The sequence below is a fragment of the Theropithecus gelada genome, chromosome 14, assembly GCF_003255815.1.
Source record: "Theropithecus gelada isolate Dixy chromosome 14, Tgel_1.0, whole genome shotgun sequence".
Classification (NCBI taxonomy): domain Eukaryota; kingdom Metazoa; phylum Chordata; class Mammalia; order Primates; family Cercopithecidae; genus Theropithecus; species Theropithecus gelada.
The window spans coordinates 123,328,177-123,355,993 of NC_037682.1; the positions used below are offsets into that span (position 1 = coordinate 123,328,177).

At 43.4% G+C, this 27,817-nt stretch overlaps 1 protein-coding gene across 8 annotated transcripts in view; it reads left to right on the forward strand.

The window, feature by feature from the left end:
• The window catches only part of NTM (neurotrimin), a 964,342-nt gene that overhangs the window by 833,303 nt on the left and 103,222 nt on the right, over nucleotides 1-27,817 (forward strand). For all 8 annotated transcript variants that reach the window (XM_025356801.1, XM_025356803.1, XM_025356798.1 and 5 more), the window contains one exon: nucleotides 8,760-8,885. In XM_025356801.1, the coding sequence (XP_025212586.1) occupies nucleotides 8,760-8,885 (126 nt within the window). The remainder of the gene's footprint in view (nucleotides 1-8,759; nucleotides 8,886-27,817) is intronic.

Here is a 27,817-nt window from a genome sequence, read left to right on the forward strand (position 1 = left end):
TAGCAATGGGGAGTACTCCCTTTGTTAACTATACCATGGGCATACAGATGTTCTCGTGGATATGTGAAAGGAACAGGACCTCCTATGTGTGGGTGCATTCAGCAAAACCCAAGGGCCACTGGGTTGGGGTCTGCATTTTACTGGACTGAACTCTGTGTGATGAAAACGTAGTTGGAATCAGATATGACCTTCATTTAGGTCCCACATTCACCACTTGTTAGCTGGGCGACCTTGAGCACATTACTAAAATGCTACTAATCCTTAGTTTCTTCATCTGGCAATTGGAATAACAGTAGTGCTGCCCCATAGGATTCGTATACAGGATACAATTATCTAGTAATGCATTCAAGATTCATCCCTGCAAAGATTCTAATGCATAGTAGTTGCACAGTGTGCAGGTGTCCACAAATATATAGGTATTGGTGTTTGTTTATTCTTCATGTATATTCCTATGATTCCATGTGCATTTGCTATTTTTCTAACCCATATTATTTCTGTTTAAAAAAACACTTTGCAGTGGCTCATGCCTGTAATCCCAGCACTTTGGGAGGCCAAGGTGGGTGGTTCATAACGAGGTCAGGAGATCGAGACCATCCTGGCTAATATGGTGAATCCCTGTCTCTAGTAAAATACAAAAAAAAAAAAAAAAAATTAGCCGGGTGTGGTGGTAGGTGCCTGTAGTCCCAGCTACTCTGGAGGCTGAGGCAGGAGAATGGCATGAACCCGGGAGGCAGAGCTTGCAGTGAGCCTAGATTGCGCCACTGCACTCCAGCCTGGGCAACAGAGCGAGACTCTGTCTCCAAAAAAAAAAAAAAAACACTGCAATTTTCAACTGTATGTCCTTGAACAAGTTCCTTGACTCCTCTGAGTATCAGTGTCCTCATCTGTAAAGTGTCGGAAATAATTAGGATGACCAGTGCATCCCCATTTGCCTGAAATGCTTTTGGTTTCAGCAGTGAAAGTTTTATGTCTCAAGAAACCCTCCAATTCCAGGTAAGCCTGGGCAGTTGGCTGCCTTAGAGAGAATATCTATTTGTGGGGTTCATACAGTGAAAAATAAAATAAAGGTATGATAGCCAAACACCTGTTATACAGCAGGTATTTAATAAATGGTAATTATCAACATCATTATGTTCACTAACAGTCCTTGGGAGTAATTTAAAGATCTTGAGGAAATTCAGTCATTTCAGTTTATTTGCATTTGCATACAGCCTTGAGAGAACATAGTAATTCATTCGCTCAAAAAATTGTTGAACACAAACGATGCCAGGCATTATGATATGTGCTGACCATTTCAGTGAACAGGACACCAACAGAGCTTACATTGTACTTAGGAGAGGCAGACAGTTATGTAGCAAGCCAGGCAGGCTGGGGGTTCTCTTGTAGAAAGGGGGTTCGAGGAAGGCTTCTGTGAGGAGCTGAAATTGAAAGAATTAGACAGAACCAGTGTGAGTAGCAGGAGAAAGGCAAGTGTGTGAAGGACTGAGTCAAAGGTGGGCTTGAGGCATTTGAAGAGGACAGGTGGCCGGCAGGGTGTGAAAGGGAGGTTGCTGTGGGAAGAGCATGGAGAGGGAGGTGGCGTCCAGAGTGTGCAGGGCCTTTGAGACCAAATAAGGAATTTGCCTGCTTGCTCCATAACACATTCATCTCTCCATTCAGTCTGGATGAGAGAAGGGAAGTCCTAACCAAGCACATTTGCCACAGCCTGAATCCCACCTGAACCACTCAACTGTGCCTAGGCTTTGCCTGGCCCTTGGGAAAAGGTGGATTTTTCTCAAAACCAACGCCCACTTGGTTGCATCTTTCCAACCTTTCCGATCTGGATTGGACATTCATGCACCAGGCTGTTCTCATAGGCCTTGGTGTCTCTGCGTGTGATCTGGAAGCCAGAAAGGTTAAGAGTGCTCCAGATTTGTCCCGTTAATTATGTAAATACAAAGGTCCCTAAAGAGGCCTTAGCAGTGAAGCAGCCCTTGCTGTGAGAACTGCCCTGAGGAGATATGGGCATCTCCAATCTTCAGGACAGGAGAGGCAGGAGGGGAAGCTCCACTGCCAGCCAAGGAAACCATCAGGGATCTGTAGATCTGCATGTGCTGTGCAGTTACCTGGTCCAAGTGGCGTATGTGCATTCTCAGCCCCACAGGACTGCACAGTGCTTAATAAAGCATCCTAATTTGGATTTAATAGGATATCCACTGTGTGCTAAAAACAGCAAATTGCTATTTATTAATGACATAATTATTAAAACTCAACACCTGGGCAGTGGAAGCTGAACCAAGAGTAGGGAAGTTCCTCAGAATACTGTTTTAATAATTATCTTATTTAATTATTTACACGTTTGAATTAAAATTCAATAAGAGCCAGATTAAACATTAACATAATGTATTAAACGTGGAACTCTATCAAAACAGCATGGCTCCCTTGGCTTCTGTCTTTCTTTCTAAATGTATCCTAACCAGTCCTTGGTCTTTCTGTTTCTATAATTGGTATATTTTCTAGATTCAGCTCTCAGAAGCCAGGAGGCACCACATACATGCCTGTGGGGAAAAGCCGATGACCTTTTCAAAGGACTCAACCACTCTTAGCAGGTCTAATTTACTATTGGCACATCAGTTCTCACCCCTCTGCTCTTTACCTTTCATGTGGATTCTCAAAGTGGGATCTTGCCCAGACCTCCAATCCTCTGATTCCAACTGCTAACGTAATAGTAATATTCTTCCTGGATGTCCCGTATCATCTCACCATCAGCAAGTCTAAGACAGAATTAATCACACTATTGTTCTCCCCAAAAGTAGTTCCCCCTGGAAGGTCTAGGATCTCCCTGTGCAGCCATCTAGATGCTACTGAACAGAATGGCATTCCTGCTTGACCCCATCTCCCTGGTCGTCCTCCTAGCAAGCATTTGTGCATTTCTTCTGGGCATTGCTCTCCAATCCATCCCTTGCTTTTCATCTTTTCAGAGCCAACAGTTTAATCCAGGCTTTGAACATCACTGTCTATTGATTTCTGTGACTCCAGTTTCTGTCTATTTTACTCCATCTGACACAGTGTTAACAGATTCTTTTCTTCAAAATAATTTTTTTTTAAATTACAATATTCTTTAAAAAAAATTCAAATGCTTACCACTGCCTGTAGGATAGAGCTAAAATCTAGGCACTAGGCATTCAGGCACTTCCATCGTATGGCTCTCGTTCACTTCATGATCTTCTATCCCATTTTTCATTGATTCTGTCAAAATTTATGGACTGTCCATTCTGTGTTGACACTGCATATATGTGTTTGCCAAGCACATACAATATTAAAACTCAGTCATTGAGCACTTCACATTGCCAGGAACTGTTCTCAGTGCATTTCATAAGTTACTCCTATGTCTTTGAAAGAGTCTTTATGAGGTTCAGACAATTATTAGCCCCATTTTATAAATGTGGAGAGCAAGACACGGGCAGGTGAAGTAACTTGGCCAAGGTTGCCCAGTTAGAACACAGTAAAGCCGGATCTCAGCCCTGCTCTGCGCTGCCTCTTGTAGTCAGTAGACATTGTACTTCCTCAGTTCACGGATTTCTGCCTTCCCATCTGTGCCCATGCAATTCTGTCCCATTTGACACAGCTTCACTTTTTCTGCCTAGATGCCTGTTTCTCATTCATTGATACCTAAAATAAACTCCAATTTGAGGTGAAGCCATCTCTGACACTCTAACTAGCTGTTATCCTCCCTCCTAGTAACTCATAGCACTTAAAGTTTGTACTGTTCATTCACATCCAATCATACACAATTTTCTAACATATTTTGCCTTATTATTCAACTCTCTGGAATGTTTATATGCCCAGTTTCCCGAAACAGATTGTAAGTTCATAGGGGGCCAGGCAAATTGGTATGTGTCTGTGTGTTCTTCATATACCTAGCACACCATTGTGTAACAGTAGGTGTTCACAAAATGTTCATTGAATGACTTTTGGCCCAGCCTCTAAAGCAAGGGTCTCCAAACCTCAAGCCATGCACTGGTAATGCTCTGTTGCCTGTTAGGAACCAGGCTGCACAGCAGGAGGTGAGCGGCTGGTGGCTGAGTGAGTGAAGCCTTCTTTTGTATTTACAGCCACTCCCCATTGCTGGTAATACTGCCTGAGCTCTGCCTCCTGTCAGATCAGTGGCAGCATTGATAGGAGCATGAACCCTTATTGTGAACTGCCTGTGCGAGGGATCTAGGTTGTGCACTCCTTGTGAAAATCTAATGCCTGATGATCTGTCACTATCTCCCATCACCCCCAGATGGGACCCTCTAGTTGCAGGAAAACAAGCTCAGGGTTTCCACTGATTCTACATTATGGTGAGTTATATAATTATTTCATTATATATTGCAATATTACAATGTAATAATAATAGAAATACCATTGTATTATATACCATAATAAATGTAATGTGCTTGAATCATCCTGAAACCATTCCTTCCCCCATCCCCAGTTCATGGAAAAAATTATCTTCCATGAAACCTGTCCCTGGTGCCAACAAGGTTGGGGACTACACCTCTAAAGTAGACTTCTTCCATTAACAATTATGCCTGGCCATAAAATGTCTTACTAATAGTGCTTGCCTTATATTGTCTCCTTTGCCTAGGATATCTTTCCTCCTTTTCTCTCCAGATATGATTAATTTTTACTTACTCCTAGGGCTTAACTTAGGTATCACATATCTAAAAAGCCTCTTATGACATCCATGTCAAGGTTGGCTTAGATGTCTATCCTCTGTGTCCCCATAACACCTGATTCACCATTCTGTGTCACCATACATTAGAATATTAGGCTTCTGCATCTGTTTTTATATCTTGAGCCTGTGAACTCCTTGAGGAAAAGTATGGTATCTTACTTAGTTTATGTCTCTAGTGCTTGGCACAATGCTGGTGTATGGAAAGTGATCAATGAATATTGAAGAAGGAGTGAATGAATGAAAATAAGCAAAACAATCTTAGTATGTTTCTAACAGTCTGAATGATGAGAAGTCAGATACAGAATGTATCCATGGAAACGATATAAAAATACAAGTAGCCCTATCTCACACTTGGTCAGAAGCTTCCTTATGAGGATGGCTTAACTAAAACCACAGTGCACCCTAATCAATTCAATGTAGTCTTGAATTGTACTGACAATGAGAAGTTGCCACCTAGAATATCATATTTTGACTCCCATAGCATCTTAGGCATATGCCAATTTGTTTTTGATCATTGGGATTGCTTCCCTGGTCAAACCACCTCATCTCTATGCCATGAATGGTCTGTCTTACTCACCCACGGACAGTTTGCCTCCTTCAAACTGTATTCTTAGGCAGAATTTAAAGGACAGCAAGCACTTCTTCAACTTCTACCTCATGAGTTGGATAGTTTCCAATTATTAGTGGGGGGAGACAATTCTAGATGATTCTTCCAAGCATGAGGTGCAATTGTCTTATTTAATATACTTACTGCACTGACAGCTCTGGCCCAAACCACCTTCTATCCTACTTGGGGACTGTCCATTGTTCTTTAGTGTATGATTAGCAGATTAGCTATCATGTAGGAAGCCAGGAAAATGAACTCACAGTAAGCCCTTCCAAAGCAAGAGTAATTCATTACCCGGCCTGATTTCCACTTAAAATGTACTTTAAGTACACTTCCAACTACAAACCCTAAATCACCCTGTGTTCACAAAGTCCATCATTTTTTATTTTATTGCATGGCGTTGGCGTGACATAATCCCTTGCAGAGCTTCTCGGAGTGCTTTACAGATCAATAAATTACTTACCTGCACAGTTGAAGCAGTGTCTGCAAGGCCAGCACAGACATTCTGCAGGCAGCCTGTCCTCCAGGAAGCAAGCAAGGCTGTGCAGGTGCCAAAAGTGAGCAGGGGCAGGGCCCAGCAGATGTATGGATTGGTGTTGGGGGGTGGAGAGGGAGGTGGCTGGTGTGTGAGATGCGAATGCTCTCGTTAAAACTCTGTGAATAAAACACATCAAAGTGTCTATTTTTGCAATGATCAGTTTAAATGATTCCAGAACTAAGAGAATTTAGAAGTTTGTACCCTTCAGGCAGTCAGCAAATCAAATGCTCAGTCATTAACTCATCAATTACCTTTCTGTCCTGGAAGGCTCGATGTAGCTTTTAAAATGACACAACCATAAATTGCAATGTTATGGCTTAAAAGTCCCAGATTATAGAGCTAGCGTTCTGTCTCCTCCAACCCTTGTCCATGTCCGCTCTCCATTATTTCTGTCCTACCAAATGCTTATGGGAGTGCAATTAAATGTGTGTGTGTGTGTGTGCGCGCGCGCGCGTGTGTGTGGAGACACACACACTGCCTCTCTATCTGAAGCTCAATGAGGATGGAAATCTAAAAATGATTAACTGGTGCTTACTCTTTGTAACATCCCCTAGTTAGGACAGCAAAAACTTAAAAAGTTAAGTGAGGATCTTGTTTAATATATTAATGTAATTTATAGTATAAAAGGAAAGGTGGGGCACATGTTACATAAGAGTTTACTTTAAATGCCATACAGGAGACACAAAGTGCTGTGGAATCCCCAGGAAGGAGAGGTCATATCCTCTTGAGGATCACCTGGGCAGCCTTATCAAAGGGGTGGTAATTCTCTCAGACCTTGAACAATGTTAACAGATGTGGATAGGCACAGAGAAGGGTGTGAGCACTGAAGTCAGCAACAAGGGCATGGGGATAAGGAGACAGCTCAGTGCAGCACAGATAAGTACAGCACATGCTTATTAATGATGAACGTTTCAGTTGGGTGGATGCAGGACATACATGGAAGGTAGCACTGGAGGAGACAAGGGGAAGAAGGCTAAGATATCTTTATAATACCCCGTTTTCATGAAGGAAAAGATCCAACACAACTAGGAATGAGTGAGTAATGGTTCAAGTAGAGGAAAGACCAGCATTAAAATTTGCAAACCCATCTGATTTGAGTGTGAGGGCGCCACCCTGACCTCGCAACAAGCAATAAAGTCATCGCGCAGCTTCCCTGGGATCTCCAGCAGGCCAGATCACATTGTAAGCCAGGTGGATGGTGTGCTCTAGAATTGCACAGCATGGTGACTCTGAGGAGTACTTATTCAAGGCAAGAATATAACATGAAGAAACAGAAGAGTGCTGGATGGAGGGGACACTTAACTTGCCAAGAACTAAGAAGTCAAAACCAGCATCAGTAGGATTGAAAGAATATCTGCCAATGACCCAGCTCTGAGGTTACTATGGACATGTTGCACACAGGTTGGGAAGGTGGTTCCCTTGAATAACCATTATGACTCAATTCTGTAAATATTTGTTGAGCTCTTAGTGTGGATACAAATATAAGTAACACATCGTTCAGGTCATCAGAAAGCTCATGGCCTAGTGGGTGATGCTAAGCACATAACCATAGCTTAGTGAAATAAGTGTCTAGAATTGGAGTTTGGAAGCTCAATAAATGACATCTTTACTCCATTCATTTGAATGCTAAAACACATAAGACAGATAAGTAGACACATGGAACCAAATATCACATGTTTATTAGTAGTAAAGCCGAGACTGGAGAATTAGGCCCAGATGTGCAGCAACGATGAGGTTCCATGACTGGACCCCAGAAAGAAACAGGCACACACATGCAATGGCTGGATTTCCGCAGGCCCTATCCAGTCCCTGTGCATCGCTGCACGAGAGAGAGAGAGAGAGAAAGAGAGAGAGAGAAGTCGTGGCTAACTGAGGTTTTATTCGATTCCCCACCAGGTATATAGAATGTGCTCTGGGCACATGGATGAAGAAGCAGCAATTTGAGGTGTCCAAAAGGGCAGAGAAGTGTAGAGGGTAGGGAAAGTTTCAACAAAGAAAGTGGCATTTGCTTTGGGCCTTAAGGATGGCTGAGAGTGCACTTTGGGAGGCTGAGGCTGGTGAATTGCTTGAGCTCAGGAGTTTGAGACCAGTCTAGGCACATGGCAAAACCTTGTCTCTATAAAAAAAAAAATAAAAATTAACCAGGAATGGTGGCACATGCCTGCAGTCCCAGCTACTTGGACTGAGGTGGGATTGCTTGAGCAGGGGAGGTCGAGGCTTCAGTGAGCCATATTTGTACCACTGCACTCCAGCCTGGGTGACAAAGTAGGACCCTGTCTCAAAATAAAAATAAAAATGAGGATGGTTGGGAGGTGTCCAGGAAGGATATAAGGAACAATATGGACCCAAATCCTTACTGCCCAGACAGGGCATGATGTTCTGGGGACAACAAGGGAGTCAGCAGAGGTGGGATCAGTGGGGATGGCCATGGAAATGTAGGCTGATGCTTGATTCTGCATGGCCTCATGCCTAGAAGGAGTCGAGCTATGACCAGGTGGCCATGGGGAGCCATTGGAGCTGTTTAGACAGAGATGTGATGTGGTCAGAATTGCATTCTTTCAAGACGTCGCTGAATTCAGTGTGGAGGATGGCTCGTGGATATGTGTTGGAGGTGGGTGGGGGTGAGTAGATACAGGAGGAGGGTGGGGGCTAGGAGAATAGCTATTGCAGTGTTGCAGTAGAATTTATTCCCATTCGGACTCCCTGACTTTGTGTTTAAATAAAAGGAAATCAAAGCTAAATTCAAGGTAAGACTTTTTTTTGATACTTAATGTAATTCCTCTAATTTCTCATCATTAACTTATGATAGTCCATATATTTTGCTTTCTGGGCTGTTCTGCCAACTACCATGTGAAGACAACTAAGAAATGTTTCAGCAGGATTTTTATTTTCATTCTGTCTTGTCTCCACAGTATCTCCCAAAATTGTAGAGATTTCTTCAGATATCTCCATTAATGAAGGAAACAATATCAGCCTCACCTGCATAGCAACGGGTAGACCAGAGCCTACAGTTACTTGGAGACACATCTCCCCCAAAGGTAAGAGAACAGTTTGGTGCGTTGCATCAGGAGGATGAATGGGGGAATTTGGGGCCCTTGGTAGGAGGTTATGGGTGCTGATACCTCCTCCAAAGGAGACTACATTTTTGCTGGCTTGATGGTAATATACTCATGGCTCTGCAGAGAATACTGATGTTCTCTGCAAAACAGGCATATCCTCTAAGATCTCAGAATTCATACCTCAGTATCTCTCCAGTCCCTTGGAAATTAATCCCTGTTGTCTCCGGGTGAAATGGTGGTAGGTGTTCTGGGTGGACATTACATGTTGTTTGATGATGGAACAAAGCTTTAGTGGCAGTTGTTCAGCTGGTTGTTTTAAAAGAGAGAAAACACATAATGATGGGTGGGCTTTAAATGGTCACATTCCTAAAAGGAGACTGTCCAAGTCTGTGCCTCTGCAGCCTTGCCAAAAATCTGCTCACGAGCTGTTTTTGTGGTTTTGTTGTTGTTTTACTCTGATTGATCCTAGAGAACAAATATAACTTAATATGTGACTAAATTGCAAAAATTTACTTTATCTGAAGCTCAGATGTTATGTAGACCAAAGTGTTGTTTTGTGCTTTCATGGATTGAACATTAAAACCTTTAGAATTTGAGACGAGATGTCATTTATTATTAAGCTAGCTCTTATTTGGGAACAAAAAAGATAAAAATATTTCATTCTTAAATATTTATGGAGTGCTTGCAATAGTCCAGCCTCTCTTCCAGGCACTGGGGGTTACAGCAATAAGCCAAAGAGGTGAAGTTTTCACTCTCATGAGCTCACATTCTCATGAGACAGATGATAAAAAAAAAGAGTATGCAATATAACAGGTGGTATTAAGGGTGAGAAAATAGAACAGGATGTGTTGACAGAATGACAAGAGCTTTCTTCAGAGAAGGGCTCTGAAAAGAAGATATTTGTGCAGAGACATGAATAGTGGTCCTTAATTGTGTTGCTTATTGCTGATTAATGTGAAATGTGTGTATGTGATTATGTATGTATATATATGCAGGTGTGCACAGATGGATGAAAGTGTGTGATTGGCATGAAAACGCATATTAGGGGCTGCTTTTGGCCTCAACTGCCATGGAAGGGAAAAGTAGGAAACAGAGTTGGGCAAATTGGAAGCTGGCTTGTGAGGCAGTGCAGTGGGACATCTCGGCTGAGCCTATGGGGAGCTCTGAAGCTAGGATTGTCCTTCAGAAGCTTCCCTTATTGAGGTGGTGGAGCTAGTCCTCTACACTGGCACAACAGTGCAAATATAGGCTGATCCCCAAACAGGTGTGACTGTGGGCCAGGCGTCTCTCTTCACATGAGACGCAGGGGGCGGACCACCAAGGGCCGTCCACCAGCAGCAGGTCCTTCTGTGAGGCTCCCGAAGGTGGCTGTGCATGACAGTGTCCACTATACTTCAACATTTTAATAAATCAGAGTAAGACTATGAAAGGGCCCCAAATACCAAATTCCAGACAGTGACAGTTGGCCCTGATGAATGTTCTCAGAGAAGGCGTGACATTTGCAGTTGTGTGTGGCCTGAATTCCTGGGAGCTGTCCTGGGCCACCATTCTTGACACTGTCACTGTGAACAAGGGGTCTGTGAAAGCTATTCACATGTCTGCCAATCTCTCCATTTGAGATGACCTCACATGTGGACTGGCCCAAAACCGGGGAGGAAGCTTCAGTTGTGCATGAGATCATTAGTGATGGAGAACGGCCCTGGGCCCTTCTGAAGGAGAGACCATTCAGACAGATGCACGCTAAGTCTGCAGTGTGCACCATTCATCACAGCCTGATGTGAGTCCCAGTGCTAGCGGATGCCAGCCCAGTCTGTGCCTTCGGAGTCTGCAGAACATTCATGATCAGGGTAGGCTTCCTGTGCCTGATGTCAAGAGGCTCTGTCTACTGTTTGATGTCTCTTCTCATTCCCTCCTCCGGCCAGTTCTTTGCCCTTTTCTGGGTGTTTCTTCCCCTGCTTCTCCTGCATGCATCTGCTTTTTGTCCTGCCATTTTATGCCCATAACTTCCCTGTAAGTTATTTTTGTTGTTGTTCTTTGCTTTGGCTTTCTCTTGCAGCCTCTGAAATGTTTCTGCTTTGATTTCATTCTTTTCCACATTCTCTCTCCCCTCCTTGCAATTGTTTGTTGTCTTCCCCTCTGACGTTTGGGCCTCTTGGGTTTGCCTGGCTGATGTTCACAAGGCTGTGTGTTAGAGTCTTTTGTCTCCCCTTTTGTGGCCATCGAACAGATTCATTTCCCCAGGGAACTTTTGCCTGAGCCTGAGCCAGGTGTCCCATTTTACTGAGGTTTTAGCTGCTATGGAAACAGAAGATGGATCAAGGAAAGAGAAGCAGGACAATCAGAATCTACCTGTGGATTAATTTACATAAACAGCAGTTTCCGGATCTCAGGTCCAGTTTAGCTATCCCAGACTCAAACTGACCAGACATGCCAAGCAATAACAAATCACCTCGGAACTCACCAGGGTGCCATTTCCCAGTGACTGATTATTTGGTGATCAGAGATGTCACTGGACTGCGCCCAATATGAACTGAAGCTGGAGACCCTGAGCAGTCAGGCCTTCATCTTTCCCCAGTAGTATTTCCTCAAGGAGGCTTATGCTAAATAAACCAGGATAGGCTTGGCGTTCCTTGGAGAAGAAGATGTGCACCTTAGCAGAGGCTCCAAAGAAAGAGTTCTGTTGTCATCTTTTGTGTCATTCTTCGAGAGTAGATCACATTTCCATCAAGATCTTTCTTACATGTGAACCCGCCAAATCCCTGGATGAAGAGCTGATCAGGGCTAAGCTCTTTCCACAACCCTGATGACTTCATTGCATTTTTTCTCTCCAGACTGATTTGTTTGTTCTGTACATGTCTTAAAAGTCCTTTTTTCCTTCATTATCACTCATGTGGTGTTGCTTGCGATAAACTTATATAAATCTCTTTAGATTGTGTATGTCTAGTCTTGACTACCACGTGGAAAGGAGTACAGAAATGTTAAGGACGTTTTTAGACGTGGCTCATGCACTTTGATATAGGGCAGCTTAGGAGTGACCATCAGGTGGAAAAGGAGATGCAGGGCCCTGTGTAGTATTTTATATCAGATGGAGAAAATGTCAGTTGTCCATGTCCAGTACAGAGAGGGAGGTAGGGCCTACAAAGCCACCTCTTGGCACTTTCATTGATTGTTTGAAATAATTTCCATATATTATTACTGGCAGTATGCCTTTGTAGTTCCCTTCCTGAATTTGTCAGAATTCAAAGAGGAAGTGCACTAACTTTTTTTTTTATTAATTATAATTATACTTTAAGTTCTAGGGTTACATGTGCACAATGTGCAGGTTTGTTACATATGTATACATGTGCCATGTTAGTGTGCTACACCCATTAACTCGTCATTTACATTAGGTATATCTCCTAGTGCTATCCATCCCCCCTCCCACCTCCCCCTTCCCCACAATAGGCCCCAGTGTGTGATGTTCCCCTTCCTGTGTCCAAGTGATCTCATTGTTCAATTCCCACTAATGGGTGAGAACATGTGGTGTTTGGTTTTCTGTTCTTGCGATAGTTTGCTGAGAATGATGGTTTCCAGCTGCATCCATGTCCCTACAAAGGACACGAACTCATCCTTTTTTATGGCTGCATAGTATTCCATGGTGTATATGTGCCACATTTTCTTAATCCAGTCTGTCACTGATGGACATTTGGGTTGATTCCAAGTCTTTGCTATTGTGAATAGTGCTGCAATAAACATATGTGTGCATGTGTCTTTATAGCAGCATGAATTATAATCCTTTGGATATATACCCAGTAATGGGATGGCTGGGTCATATGGTATTTCTAGTTCTAGATCCTTGAGAAATCGCCACCTGTTTTCCACAATGGTTGAACTAGTTTACAATCCCAGTAACAGTGTAAAAGTGTTTCTATTTCTCCGCATCCTCTCCAGCACCTGTTGTTTTCGGATTTTTTAATGATTGCCATCCTAACTGGTATGAGATGGTATCTCATTGTGGTTTTGATTTGCATTTCTCTGATGGCGAGTGATGATGAGCATTTTTTCGTGTGTCTGTTGGCTGTTTGAATGTTTTCTTTTGAGAAGTGTCTGTTCATATCCTTTGCCCACTTTCTGATAGGGTTGTTTGTTTTTTTCATGTAAATTTGTTTGAGTTCTTTGTAGCTTCTGGATATTAGCCCTTTGTCAGATGAGTAGATTGCAAAAATTTTCTCCCATTCTGTAGGTTGCCTGTTCACTCGATGGTAGTTTCTTTTGCTGTGCAGAAGCTCTTTAGTTTAATTAGATCTCATTTGTCAATTTTGGCTTTTGTTGCCGTTGCTTTTGGTGTTTTAGACATGAAGTCCTTGCCCATGCCTATGTCCTGAATGGTATTACCTACATTTTCTTCTAGGGGTTTTATGGTTTTAGATCTAACATTTAAGTCTCTAATCCATCTTGAATTAATTTTCATATCAGGAGTAAGGAAAAGATCCAGTTTCAGCTTTCTACTTATGGCTAGCCAATTTTCCCAGCACCATTTATTAAATAGGGAATCCTTTCCCCATTTCTTGTTTTTGTCAGGTTTGTCAAAGATCAGATGGTTGTAGACGTGTGGTATTATTTCTGAGGGCTCTGTTCTGTTCCATTGGTCTATATCTCTGTTTTGGTACCAGTACCATGCTGTTTTGGTTACTGTAGCCTTGTAGTATAGTTTGAGGTCAGGTAGCGTGATGCCTCCAGCTTTGTTCTTTTGGCTTAGGATTGTCGTGGCAATGCAGGCTCTTTTTTGGTTCCATATGAACTTTAAAGCAGTTTTCTCCAATTCTGTGAAGAAATTCATTGGTAGCTTAATGAGGATGGCATTGAATCTATAAATTACCTTGGGCAGTATGGCCATTTTCACAATACTGATTCTTTCTATCCATGAGCATGGTATGTTCTTCCATTTGTTTGCATCCTCTTTTATTTCACTGAGCAGTGGTTTGTAGTTCTCCTTGAAGAGGTCCTTTACATCCCTTGTAAGTTGGATACCTAGGTATTTTATTCTCTTTGAAGCTATTGTGAATGGGAGTTCATTCATGATTTGGCTCTCTGTTTGTCTGTTACTGGTATATAAGAATGCCTGTGATTTTTGCACATTGCATTTGTATCCTGAGACTTTGCTGAAGTTGCTTATTAGCTTAAGGAGATTTTGGGCTGAGACGATGGGTTTTCTAAATATACAATCATGTTTCATCTACAAACAGGGACAATTTGACTTCTTCTTTTCCTAACCGAATACCCTTTATTTCTTTCTGTTGCCTGATTGCCCTAGCCAGAACTTCCAACACTATGTTGAATAGGAGTGGTGAGAGAGGCCATCCCTGTCTTGTGACAGTTAACTTTTTGAAGATTCCTGCCCTGACTCTGCACACCTGTTTTGAGATGGGCATATGTTGTTTGCATCTGCAGAGACGTTGGTCTTTTAAGGAGGAAGAGCCCCCATCTCACTACTATCACTAGCAGGAACCATCTCTATCTGCATAAAGGCTTATTGACCCCAAGCTGGAGTCCTTGTAAGTGCTAGCATTGGGTATTAGGTGCATGGGCACCATCGGTGGAACCCCAACCTTCTGTAGGTAGAAAAAAGGGACAGGGCAGCCAACTGTCCACTGTGCCTGGTGTCATGACTCTGTGCTTTGCCCTTTGTCTACATCTATACCTTCAAGAATGTGTTTTTTAGCACAGCCCTTAAACTCTCAGCTTTCTGTCTCCACTAGAACAACGTTAATGCTATCTGGTTCTCCTGAGTCTTCTCTAAGTAAATGGAAACATGATCTCTTTCAATATACCCCAAAAGATGCTGTGTAGGACCTTACTCTTCATAGAAAAGCATTCTGAAAGCCTTATTGTTATGTTACAGGTTTCTGTTGGATTGTAAGAGCTTTAAAGATAAGGCTAGGATTCCTACATTGCCACATTCCTGGGATCCCAAAATGAAACTCAGGTGAAGGAGTGAGTCTCGTTACTGTGGGTGTCACTATCCATTTGCAGTCAGGGATCACTGAGTGTCCTAATGGAGCTCCCCTCTTGGGTGCACTTACCTTCACCTTTCTCTCATCAAACAAGACACTGACAATGAAAACCTCATCTAGGCTACCCAGAGAACACGTTATACTGAGATATCGGTAGGGGGGTTCAGCAAAGCCCTGTGAGCTGTTCACAGACATGTCCTCATTTCCAGTTTATTAGCAATGTTCCTGTTCCATGAGCTCTTTGAGATCAGAGTTTGCATCTCACTTCTCTTTGATTCTCTCTTTCTAGCACAATGCCTAGCATCTAGGAAGTATTTAAGAAATATTGGTCAGTTCAGTGAACAAGCACTGATATTTGCCAGTGCCCCAAAGGGGCATGCCTGTTCTCCCAGTTCAAAGACTATCGCGATCCTTGAGGAGTTCTCCTTCACTTTGATGTTGGCATGGAGACCTGGAGTGTTTCCTGCTGGAGAGTCTCCAGGACATTTTCGCTGGTCTTCACAGGATCTCCAAGCCTTTTCTGAAGTCCCCTTGAGGGGACCCTGCTGTGGCAGGACTCGACTTGTCCTTGAAGAAGAAACTCCTTTTCAAGTTTCCTTTTGCAAGAAGAGAGGAGGCTCACAGGTGACTTGGACAGTGGTTCATCCATGAGCTCCCTTCTGCTGTCATGGCTGACTCATTGCAGTCTCTCTTCATCTGGCCCTTCTAGTGGGCATCTGGCCCTTTTGATGCCTTGCTGTTCCAAGTATTTTGTGTCTAAACCCCAGATGACTCCCAACCATGATTTCCTAAAGCAATCCCAATATCACAAGGGGGATTAGTTCAACTGTATGTGAAAATTTGCCATTCCTTATAGGTTAACCAAAGAAAAAGGAAAAGAAAAAAATCAATCAGTAGAAAAAAGAAAAGTATTTTAAATTCAGTTCCACTCTTGTGCCTCTTTTCTCTCTCTCTCTCTTTCTCTCTCTCTCCTCTCCTCTCCTCTCCTCTCCTGTCCTCTCCTCTCCTCTCTCTCTCCTCTCTCTCTCTCTCTCTCGGGGTGTGTGTGTGTGTGTGTGTGTGTGTGTGTGTATGTATGTGTGTGTGTCTTTCTCAGATTCTCTCTTTCTCTCTTTTTCCTTCCCTCTCTCTCCCTCCTGGGGTATGAATTAAGGTGGATTAGAGATCAAAAGAGATCTTCCCTAGGGTCACATAAAGACCCTGGGAGCAGAATTAGAGCAGAGCCTTAATGTCTGTTGGATTCCAAACCAAGTCCGTGTTCTGCAAGCCTTTCTCTTTACCCAATGTGAAGCGTGTACATCTGCATGCCCTACTCTCCATACCAGTAGGGCTCAGTAACCTTCCTCAGCTGCCAGATCTCTTCCTTCCCACCTCAGTTCTCCTGTTCTACTTGAAGAGGTCCAGTGGACATTTGGCTGCTCTGTTCCTTTTTTCTAGAGTTTTAAAAGGCACCAAGTTGATGAGGGCAAAGTGACCCTTGGATAAGAGCTCTTCTCCTGGCCAATGCCCTGAGCCCCATGCTCCCTCTCCCCTCCCCCAATACCCTCACCCCACCATACATCCACCTATTTTCCTATTTGTCAGCACTGACAAGGCCTTCTCCCCAGCCAAGCAGGACACTAAAGCACTAATTGGCACTAGAGGTATCACAGCTTGAGTTCAACCAGAGCTGGCAGGCTCCATGACTCCAGTGACAGCTCTGTGAAAAAGTGTCAGGAGCAGAGCTCTGGCGTGCCATCGGCTGACTGCAGCACCCTGGCACTAATGAGCAGCCTGTCAGCACCAGCATCCGGGGCCCCGTGTGGCACTGAGATCATTAGAATGGCAGAGGAGAAAGACTTCCTCAGCAAAGAGGAGCTGGGGAGGGCAGAAGAGGACAAAACGGAACTAAAGATGTCACCTTACCCACAGAGGGCAACCACCCAACACGAAAGGACTGAGAAGAAAAAGGGAGAAAGAGAAAAAGCAAAAGGTTTTTAAAAATCTATCTATGCCAATTCTAGACAACTCTTGGAATCTCCTTTTGGTTGGGTTGCCCTGTCAGTAATCAATATGGGCTGTAAATCCTTGCAATAATCCAAGAAGGGGCCTCAGTGATTAAATTAACTCTTTAGTCTTGGCTGTGCTATGAAATCTGGAAGTCGTCCAAGTCTCTGGGGGACAGGGACCTACGGAGTACGGCAACACGGAAGATCTTCGTCTTTTCGCTATTTGTCAGGGCAGGCTCTCTACCTAGGGTATCTCCTGCAGTGCCAGCTGCCTGCCTGTCTTCTGCTAGAGTATCAGAATCCAGAAGAGGCAATTAATAGAAGGAGTTTTCCCTCTGTTATTCCTTCCCAGAGGGAGGTAGGGGAACTAGTCAGTGTGTCCACTCTGTATCTGCTTCCGGAGGCCAAGTATGAATTATCCATCTTGTTCATTCTTCTGCTTCAGGACCAGAACTGGGCCTTCAGGTCTGAGCAGTAAGCAATGCCTGGCTCTTCTCTGAGGCTTCGGCTACTAACAATGACTGCATTTCCATGAGCAAAGGCAGCAATGTGTCTGAAAGAGATAGGCTTTGAAGGCAGGTCCAAGGGGATTTGTATTCCCTTGCACTACTCACTGGCTGCGTCATGCTAGGGTAGTGATAACCCTCTCTGAAGATGTGCCTCTTGATTAATTTCATTCTTGCTTCTTGGCATGAACCCTAGCATTTTCATGATTTGGTTCTGGACCCCGTTTGCTCCACACACCACAGTCACACCAACAACTTGACATTCTCCACATACTAGATGTCTTCGCCTTTGCACAGCCCATTTGTTCTCCTTCCATCATCCCCCCTACTTCTTTTGGTTTGAGTTCTACCCTTGTTTCAAGACCATACTCAAATGCTACCAGTTTGAAGGCCTCTTGTGACTTTCTTTAGGCAGGGTGATTCACCCATCTCTTTGAGATCCCACAGCACTCTGCATCCTTTTCCAATTGTGGCACCTCTTACAGGTACTCAAAGGCCTCTGACTACTCCTGTCATGCCAGGGATCATGGCAGCCAGGGACCGCCCTAACACCATTTTGTTTTATTTTTAGCGTCTGGTAAAGCACCAGTTGTTTTGGGGTCTTGTAAATGATTGTGGAATGAGGAAGTATCTGATACTGTAGATGTAATTTTCAGTCCCTTTCTAAAATTAAGTCTCTCTTAATTTAATGTGTATATTATAGTATTAAATGTAATATAATATAATGTATCTGTTTGCGTCAGTTTTGACTGTGGATCATCTCATATTTCCTAAGCCAATCAAGCAAATTCATAAGAAAAGGCCCTCCCCCGCACTGTCTTCCTCATCTGTACTCAAGTCTGAGCTTTAGACTCTATGAAATAGAGATAATAATACCTTCCCACATGGATATGGCAAGGATTAAACATGTGCACCAATGGAAAGCTCCTGGCCCCATCACAACACATAGTACGCGTCCAATAATGATAGCTTGCAGACCTTTAGCCAGCCCCCTCCTCTTGACTCACACCCATGAGAAAAGAACAGAAGGGAAGGAAACTCAAGTTATTTTTTTCTGAAAAGATTGAATCTTTATAAAAACTCAACTCAGTCCATTGCCAGAATGGATAGATATTCAAAGGTGCTTAATCAGCACCACTCTCATCTCCACCATTTTCTAATTAACATAGGTGCTTGATTAAAATTCCCAGTACCCAAGAAGCTATCCCAGGAGGGCCAAGTAATTGCCATTGCAAAAGATATTATAGTAGTCACTGATGGTGGGAGAACAAAAAATAATTGCATCATAATGGAAAGTGGCCAGCTTCCTGTTCAGAGTAGCTGTGAAACATACAGCATTAGGTCCAATCTATGCAGGAAAAAAAGCGATTAATTATCACCAAGATAAACCAGTGGCACAACCTCCAGTTGGGGAAAAGTGTCCAGAAACTCCTTACGCAAGTGGTTTAAACACAGACAGGCAGACCAAGGTGGGAGAGAAAAAAACCAGGAAGACATCTGTAGATCACTCTTTAACTCTGTCATTCTCTTTAACTGTAAAATTACTGCTAGATAGATACAGTTAGGGTAAAATTTGCCAGTGTCAATAAGGGTTTTTGTAAGTTTAATATTTATGATCTGGTTTAAAGCATTATTATAGCTGTGTAACTTCCTACTTCAAAGAAGAGAGAAATCATAAAAAGACTAGTGGGGAAATTAATGAGTTCAATGTGCTGAATTGAGAACATATGAAATCAAGCCTCATTCTAGAAACCAAGGGCAGGAGTGCATACCACAGACACTGTTTGTGGTTTTACCCAATTATTTTAAAACCCTTGAAAAATATTGTAGAATCAGATGTCTGCTGAATTCAGACATTGCTAACAGCATCCTCCCCCACACTCTCCAGAGGCTTAAGCTATTTATGCCTGTACTTGGTGACCGTTACCATGCAGAACTGTTTTGATGGAACAAATAAAGGAAACATAATAGCAGGGAGATTGTATCATCCTCCCCACAGAAGCCAACCAGCCATAGCTCAGTAAGATGCAAAGTCTCATTAAAACAATAGCCCATACAGGGCAGGAGACCCCATCTCTCAACCAGTGCCCATAAGAGTCAGCACCCTGAGGAGTATGAGAAGGTCCTTAGTGGGACGTCTCACTGCCCGTCACAACCAGGGAACCTCCTCGAGTCATGCTGCTGTAGACCAGCTACAGGCTTGGGGAGTTTCTTGTGTAGGGCCCTCCAAGCACTGCCAAGCAAGCTGGGAGAAACTTTCCAATGAAAATGTCCTTATCACTAGGTCCTCAGGTGTATTGTTCTGACTTTGTGCCTACTTTTTGATCCTGAGTCTTGTTTTGACCTGTGACGACTGCCTTTCTCCTGGAGTCTAAATAACAGCAGAGGCAGTATCATTCAATCATAACAATAGCTAACAGTTGGTGGATGCGTAAGAATGTGGGGGGCTCTCTTCTAAAAACATTTACGCATAGTAATATCTATTCTTCACAACTAGGCGAGACATCTTCTTATTAGCCCACCTTATCAATGAGAAAACTTAATATGTTTTCCCATTTGAATGAGGCTTAGGGAGATCAGGCTAATGGGCCCAGGTTACACAGTGCCACATTGCAGACGTGGGTTCCAAGCCAGGCAGTCGGTCTGTCCCCAGAGTGCAGGGGCTTCATTGCTGTGCTGGGTAGTGGAGTTCTCAAAGAGCAGTCTCTGGACCATTGCATCAACCAGCATCACCTGGTTCATGCCCCAGCCTTACCAAATTAGAGACATAAGGGTGGGGTCCAGAAGCCTGATTTTGACAAATCCTGCAGGTGATTGTGGTGCACGCTCAAGTTTGAGAACTGCTGCTGTGTAAATGTGCTCTGTGCCCAGCAATCTTCTTCATCAGCATTATGTTACTTAATTCTCATGGAGGTCCAAATAAGTAGGCATTATTTTTATTTTAGAGATGAAGACGTGAAAATCAGGGGGCAGGAGGAGGAATTTGCCCACAAATACTAAGTAGCAAAGGTGAAATTCAAATCCAAGTCTTTTTGACTCAGAAATCCATATTGTTAATGTATATTGATTTCCTGCTTGATTTGTAGCCCACTGCTTCATCTTGCTCTCTGGGACATGTCTATTCTGTGGTTTCATCCCACCTCCCAGCTTGGGGGACCCAATCCTTGGGTTGTGCACACTCACAGCATTCTTACAAATTTACCCGCACCTATGTCCTCGCACTGGACTCCAGGCTCTGCTGTGTGCCAGGTCGCTGCATATTCCACCCTCCCCAGCAACCTCAGGCTCCTTCCAGTAGGTCTGGAGATGAGCACCTCAGTGCAAAGGACAGAGCCCTAGCGTGGAGATCGGACCTCTTCCTCACTGGCAGCTGAGCTCTTCCAACTGAGTCAGCCTTTCTCTTTCCTCTCTTCCATCTGGATGGCCATGGCACACAGGCCAGACACAGCCTCCCTCTGACCTATGTTTTCCTTATGTTAAATACTATCACTCACTCAAATAATGCTGTGTCTTGTGCATTGATTTTTATTATAAGACTGTTTTATACCTTAACAGCTTTAGACATGAAAAGAAATGGCCAGATTCCAGGGTCTGTGTGTGCTTTCTTTTCCGAGTCTGTTCAGTTTCCCCACCTGTCCTTCTGGGAGTTGGCATTCTTCCTCTTCCTAGCTGTGTAAAGTGCTTTTCTCTCCAGAACCAGGACAGTTGAAAGGGATTGAGCAGAGCGTCATCTCAGTTCCTCTAAGATCAAGGCCCCAGCCTGCTACCTGGCCCTCCAAATACCATGGCACAGCCACAGCCTGCCTATTGTGCTAGAACCCCGAGTCCTAAAGATGTGGTCCCTTCCCTGGGAGGCTCATCTTGCCCCTTATTCTACCCAGCAGTGGTGGGTTCTTCTCTGCTTACTGCCCTCCTAGCCACACACCCCACCCTGAAAAACAAACTCCTTTTCCTCCTTCTAACCCGGAGTTAAACAGAACGACTTTGGACTTTACAGTTCTTCCATAATAGATTCAGGACTCCCCCTGTTTAACTGATTTGCAGCCAGGGAGGCTGTTCCTCCCCTAATTCCTTGCATCACTGCCTCGCCCTTTATGGAGTGCTTTGCTGAGGTAACTGTGGTTGAAGATACCTGGCCAGTTATCTGCATGATAGAAAAAGACAAATGGCTTTCTCCCCCATTGATTTATTTATTTCGACACATACCAGTCCAGAAAAGGATTTAAGCAGGGAAAATCGTATGGATTTTGTCCCCAGGAAAACCTTTTGGTAAAGCAATTTTGATTAACTTGTTTGTTCAGTAATTGTTTACTGAGCACCTACTGTGTGCGGGGCAACTCTCTGAGGTACTAGAGATCTGTGAGTGAACAAAGCAGACCAAAGCCCTGGCCTCCCAGTGCTTGTATGCTACTGGGAGGGAGAGAAAATCAGCCCATGGATAAAGAAGCCTTGTAATATGTTTTATAGTAATTGCTTTAGGGTAAGAGGCAAAGAGATGATCAGGCGTGTGTTTGAGGGATTGTAGTCTTAAATAGAGTGGGTAGAATGGATTCATGAAGGAGATACCTCATAAAAGGGGGGCAGACATTTGGATAGCTCGGCAGGAGTACTCCTGGCAGGGTTCACGGTGACTACAAAGGCATGGCATCAGGACCCAGCCGGCACGCTCAAGGAGCATCAACATGGCTACATGGCAACAGAACCTATTTAAAACCTTCCATGTCTGCACTAGACTCTAAGCTTCAGGAGGGCAGGAAGCATGCCTATCCTTGCTCACTGCTGTGTGCACCAATATTTAGCACCAATTTGCCTCTCAGATTATACGCATTCAATACATATTTGTTTCAAAAATAAGTGAATACAATAAACATGAGTTTATAGTTTGAGTACTTGAGCAAGCATGCCGGAAAGACACGAGTTTCGAGTGAGAAATGGCAGTCCCTTAATTAGTGATTTCAAAGAATGACACGTTCAGGCCAGTGTCGGGGGTAGCTTATGGCTGAGGCAGAGGGGAAGGCCCATGACAGGAAGAGGCCAAGTAGGTGACGGCGCAGGTGTCTGAGGACTCATCACAAGGAGCGTTACAGTCACCCCAGGTAATGGCTGAGGCTAGTCACAAGTCGGGCTGTGAGCCAAGTGTCAAAGCCCTCGATGAATCTTGAGGGACTCAGGGTATCAGTCATTGGCAGAAAAGAAGAGAGGGCGGAGCAACATTGCCAGGTGACAGGAGCTTCAGACCAGCAGGAGCAGGGCTATTCAATCAAAGTGTGAAAGAGAAAAGGTCTTCACCTGAGGAGGATCCTCCACTACGAGGAGGATCATAGCCCTGACCTCTGCATGCCAAAACAAACAACTCAGCAATGTCTTGAGAAAGCTACCGAGGAGGCACTGCCCTCAGGAAACAGCTGGGTTTCAATACATGAAGGCAGTTCAGGGAGCACTCTGCCTGAAGGCTGATGGTCTCAGGGGGCATCTTACTTATGTTGTGGGTGTTCCAGAGAGCCCAGTGGATGGGTGTGGAAGGTAGGGGAGAGTGAGAGATTGGCCAGAAGGGGAAATTCTTTTCTACTAGGGGAATGAACAGGCTGGAGAGCCTGATGATGTTGGGGGAGCAGGAAGGGATGCACATGCCTGTGCGCACCCTGGCAATCAGAGATGAGTTGTGTTGGTGTTAATCCCATGTATTCCCAGTGGAAGGTGGTGAAACCTCACCTCACAGATTTCAGCTGCAACCTGTGTGTGTAGCAGGGCAGAAACCCCTTTTCTTCCTGCCCCAAAGGTACAGCAGTGGTAGTAAGTGGGTAGCTGTCCATAGGCCAAGTCTTCCTGTGGTCCAGAGTAAGAATACCAATCTTCAGGAAGACAGTAAAAGGTCAAGGGGAGAGGTCATGATAGTGGGAGTGGAGAAGAGAGAGTGGGGCTTAGAGATATGTTGGGGGCCAAACAGCCAGAACCTGATGCTTGGTCCAATGTGGGATGGGAGTGAGGGTGGAGGACAGACTGACAAGGTCTACCAGGTTTCTGGTTTGGCCTCTCTTATTGCCTATTTGAGAGAACTAGGGGTTCTCTGTCCAGCTTTTCTCCTGTGTGGCAATAGGTAGGGTATTACGGACTAGCTGATGTCTGATTTATTTCTGCCTAGTGATCCATGTGGGTTAGCTCTCTTTTCTGCAAAAATGATCATAACAACTCCAGACTCATTTTTTTAAGAGAAGAGGGATTTATAAGATTGAACAGAAATGATAGAATACAGCAGATATATGATAAATAGGCAGAATGAATCATCTTTTATTCAATAGATATTTATTGAGTAGCTAAAGCACGACAGTGTGTACTTAGGTGCTGCAGATTGCATGGTGAATTCAGCCTTTGCCTCATCAGGCTGCAGTATGGGAGTGTAGGCAATATTCAATAAATAAATATGCAACTCCATGCCAGGAAGAGATAGTGTCATGGAGGAAAAAAAAAAAAAGACATGGGTGAAGAAAGCCAGGAGGAGCTGCTTTCATTAGAGAGTGACTTTAGTGCTACAAGAAAGCCGGCTCAACACGGAGCCTAGAGACCCAAGCGAGATGAGACAGCAAGGGGTCGTATGAAGAGAGGGTGTTCCAGGCAGAGGTACCTGCAAATCTGAGGCCATGAGTGGGGAATGCATTTGGTGTGTATGAAGAACGGCAAGAATTCTGATGCTCAGGGAAGTGATGTAGGATGCGGTGACGAGAGCCCCTATAGTCAGTTCATGCATGAACATGAAAACCATGTGCAAAGCTGTGGGACTTTTTCTAATAAAAACACACCAGCACATTTTAAGCAAGAGAGCAAAATAATTTAATAAATGTTTTCTTTTTTACCTTTTTTATTTAAATTTATTTTTATTATACTTTAAGTTCTGGGATACATGTGCAGAACGTGCAGGTTTGTTACATAGCTATACAGGTGCCATGGTGGTTTGCTGCACCCATCAACCCGTCATCTACATTAGGTATTTCTCCTAATGCTATCCCTCCCCTAGCCCGTCACCCCCTGACAGGCCCTGGTGTGTGATATTCCCCTCCCGGTGTCCATGTGTTCTCATTGTTCAACTCCCACTTATGAGTGAGAACCTGCAGTGTTTGGTGCCGCTCTTTCTTTATCCAGCCTATCATTGATGGGCATTTGGGTTGGTTCCAAGTCTTTGTTATTGTGAACAGTTCACAATAACAAAGTGTGCATGTGTCTTTATAGTAGAATGATTTATAATCCTTTGAGAATATACCTAGAAATGGGATTGCTGGGTCAAATGGTATTTATGGTTCTAGATCCTTGAGGAATCGTCACACTATCTTGCACAATGGTTGAACTAATTTACACTCTCACTAACAATGTAGAAGCGTTCCTATTCTCCACATCCTCTATAGCATCTGTTGTTTCCTGACATTTTTATGATTGCTATTCTAACTGCCGTGAGATGGTATCTCATTGTGGTTTTGATTTGCATTCCTCTAATAACCAGTGATGATGAGGTTTTTTTATATGTTTGTTGGCTGCATAAATGTCTTCTTTAGAGAAGTGTCTGTTCATATCCTTCGCCTACTTTTTGATGGGATTGTTTGTTTTTCTTTCTTGTAAATTTGTTTAAGTTGTTTGTAGATTCTGGATATTAGTCCTTAAAGAATTATTTTAACCATGAAGAGAAAGACGGAGGGGAGGGGGAATAAAGATAGCAGTGGGTATACCAGTTAGAATACTGTTGATTTCATCCATTAAGAATTGATGATGTCATGGACTGCTGTGGTAAGATTTACAATGATAAGACTATGTTTAATCTGTAATATATTCTGAAACTAAGCTAGAAAGTTCATTGATTGGTTAGATACAGTTTGTGAGAAAGAGCTCGGAATTAAGACTGACTATAAGATTTGTGGCCTGGGCTGCTGGTGTATACTGTACTGGTAATATACTGTTCTTGGCCATCAAGAACTCCAAGAAAAGCAGGCTTGTGGTAGGAAGGACTTTGGTCCTTTAGATATACAAATGAAAATGTGAGTAGATAGTTGGTTATGCCAGGGAACTAGAAAAATGCATATGGGAATCCTAACCATACAGATGGTGTTTAGAGCCAAAGGCTGGCTATCCCACATGCAGAGTGAAGGCAGGCAACAGCTCTGTGGACCAGGAACAGTGGCACTCCAATAGTTCAGTGTCAGGAAAAGGATGATCCAGCAAAGACAATTGGGAGATGAGAAGAAAATCTCAAAACCAATTCAAGGAGAATGTTTCATAAAGAGCAGGTGTGATTACAGCACAAGCGTTGTTTGAAAGTCCAGGGAGATGGGGACTGAGATTTGGCAAAATGCACTTATACGCATGAGACATTGGAAAGAAGGGTTCCGATGAAGACAGTAGATAAAAGATTAATTAGAAAGAGGGAGAATGGGTTAAAAAAGTTGAGATAGTAATTAATTTTGCTGAGAAGTTTCACTACAAAGAGAAGCAGAATATGGAGGGTCAGTGGTTGGAGGAGACTGTGAGTTCAGGATTTTTTTCTCTAAAGTCCAATCAGCAGCCTAATATCCCTTGATCCTTTACTGGCTATTATTGCCGTGTAATTACTTGTCTCAGTGTTCTCAGTTGTTCCTCCTCCTCAGATAAAATAGGGGAAAGAGTTAGCCAAGATTGGCCTCTGCTTGCTGAGCAATCTATACATTTTGATCTTCAGCCAAATGACCTCAAAATTTTTATGTGTGACTTTTGGGTGCTCTGGGAATTTGGAACAAAAGTCACTATGTTGCTAAAGCAATTGACTGTGGCTGACACTAGGTGCTTTGTCTGGAAGTGAGACTATCTGCTGCCAGCCCTAATGAGGATTCCACTGGGAATTGATAGTTGTGGCACTTACGGGAAACATTGCTTGGAGTGGGAACCAGCTTATAAGAAGGGGCAGGGGACACAGAATGATTTCTGCTCATCCCCAGTCCCTCCCCAAGGACCAGGGCAGAAGTTCTCAAAGTCTGGCTTTTACTTAACCCTGCATGACCAGATGCTCACCTGAAGCAGGGGCGCATTAATGTATCTTTTTTCAAAAAAGATGCCAGAGCAGGAATCAAGTTAGCCTTTTGAAGCCACCCCTCTGGCCCACACATGAGTGTCCAAGTGAAGTCCCCTCCTTGTCCAGGAGAAGCTCTGTAGGGAGTGGCTCTGTACGTGGCTGTGTTCCACGTACTCTTCTAAGTGTTTTCCATTTGTGAACTTCTCCATTTCCTTGATAGCCTTATGATGTAGTTGTTCTTGCTGTTCTTTTGCGGATGAGGGAACTGAGATGCAGAGCACTCACTTAGACCGCTTGCTCACAGGTGCACCCTAACATGCAATATGGCCAAGACTTAACCAGGCAAGCTGGTTCCAGAGGTTTCACTCTGAACTCATTACCTATTCTGTTTCAATACTAACAAGAAAATTCAAGATGAATCAGTCTAGTTACTGAAGGCGTTGCTAAATTATATCACCTTCTTTTTGGCTAGAATCCATATAGTTTATATTTTTTACTATTTTTAAGTTTTAAAAGATTTTCGTATGTTCATTTGATTCAAACAACTATCTGCAGTTAGTACGACTATTAACTGTATTTTTACAGAAAAGAAGATCAAAGTTTTGAGAGTTCATAATTCCCCAAGGAAAGTGGACTTCTAAACTGTGTTGGACTCGGTCTGAATGCATGGCAATCTGTAGATTCAGAAGCTAGTGTTTTGTCTTGTTCTGCTGCATATCACATCATGTTTTATGGCCCAGAGTCTGGCTATGGGGAGGAAAGTGGTTCAACCATCTAAGATAAATGGTTAGCAGCAGTCACCTCTATGCATAGAAGGACCACATGGCAAGTCTTGGCATGTTCACTCAAGGAGCCATCCACCCTCTTTTGCTCTCATTATTCTATGCCTAAAATTCCACTGTTACAGTAGCTACTTTATCTGTTGCCATATAGGCAAGAGAGCAGCAACCTTCCTTCCATGGCAACTACTGTCATAGAATCTGGGCTGCTTTGAGCAAGTCATTTAACCTGTACAGGAGAATCCCAATAGAAGGTTAATTAGCTCTGTGTCTAATATAAATGACAATTAAACACAAATAAGTTACTTAGGAGCTGGGCTGTAAGAAAGTACAGCTTTTAAGAGAGAGGAAGCTGAGGCCTGAGAGTCGATGTATCTTCTCATTCGAGTACAAAGGGATTGATTGGAGGGAGACATGCTGAGTGGGGAACAGCAAAGCTAATAAAGACGATTATAAACAGTAGCAGCGAAGGCTTCTCATTTTTTAAATTATCTGCCAGCACTTTACCTATATCAGCATGTTTATCTTTAGAGCAGCACTGTGAAGTAGGTAATAACGGTATTATTATTATCCATATTCAAAAAATAGGGAAAGTGAGGTGCAGAAATGTTAGTTAA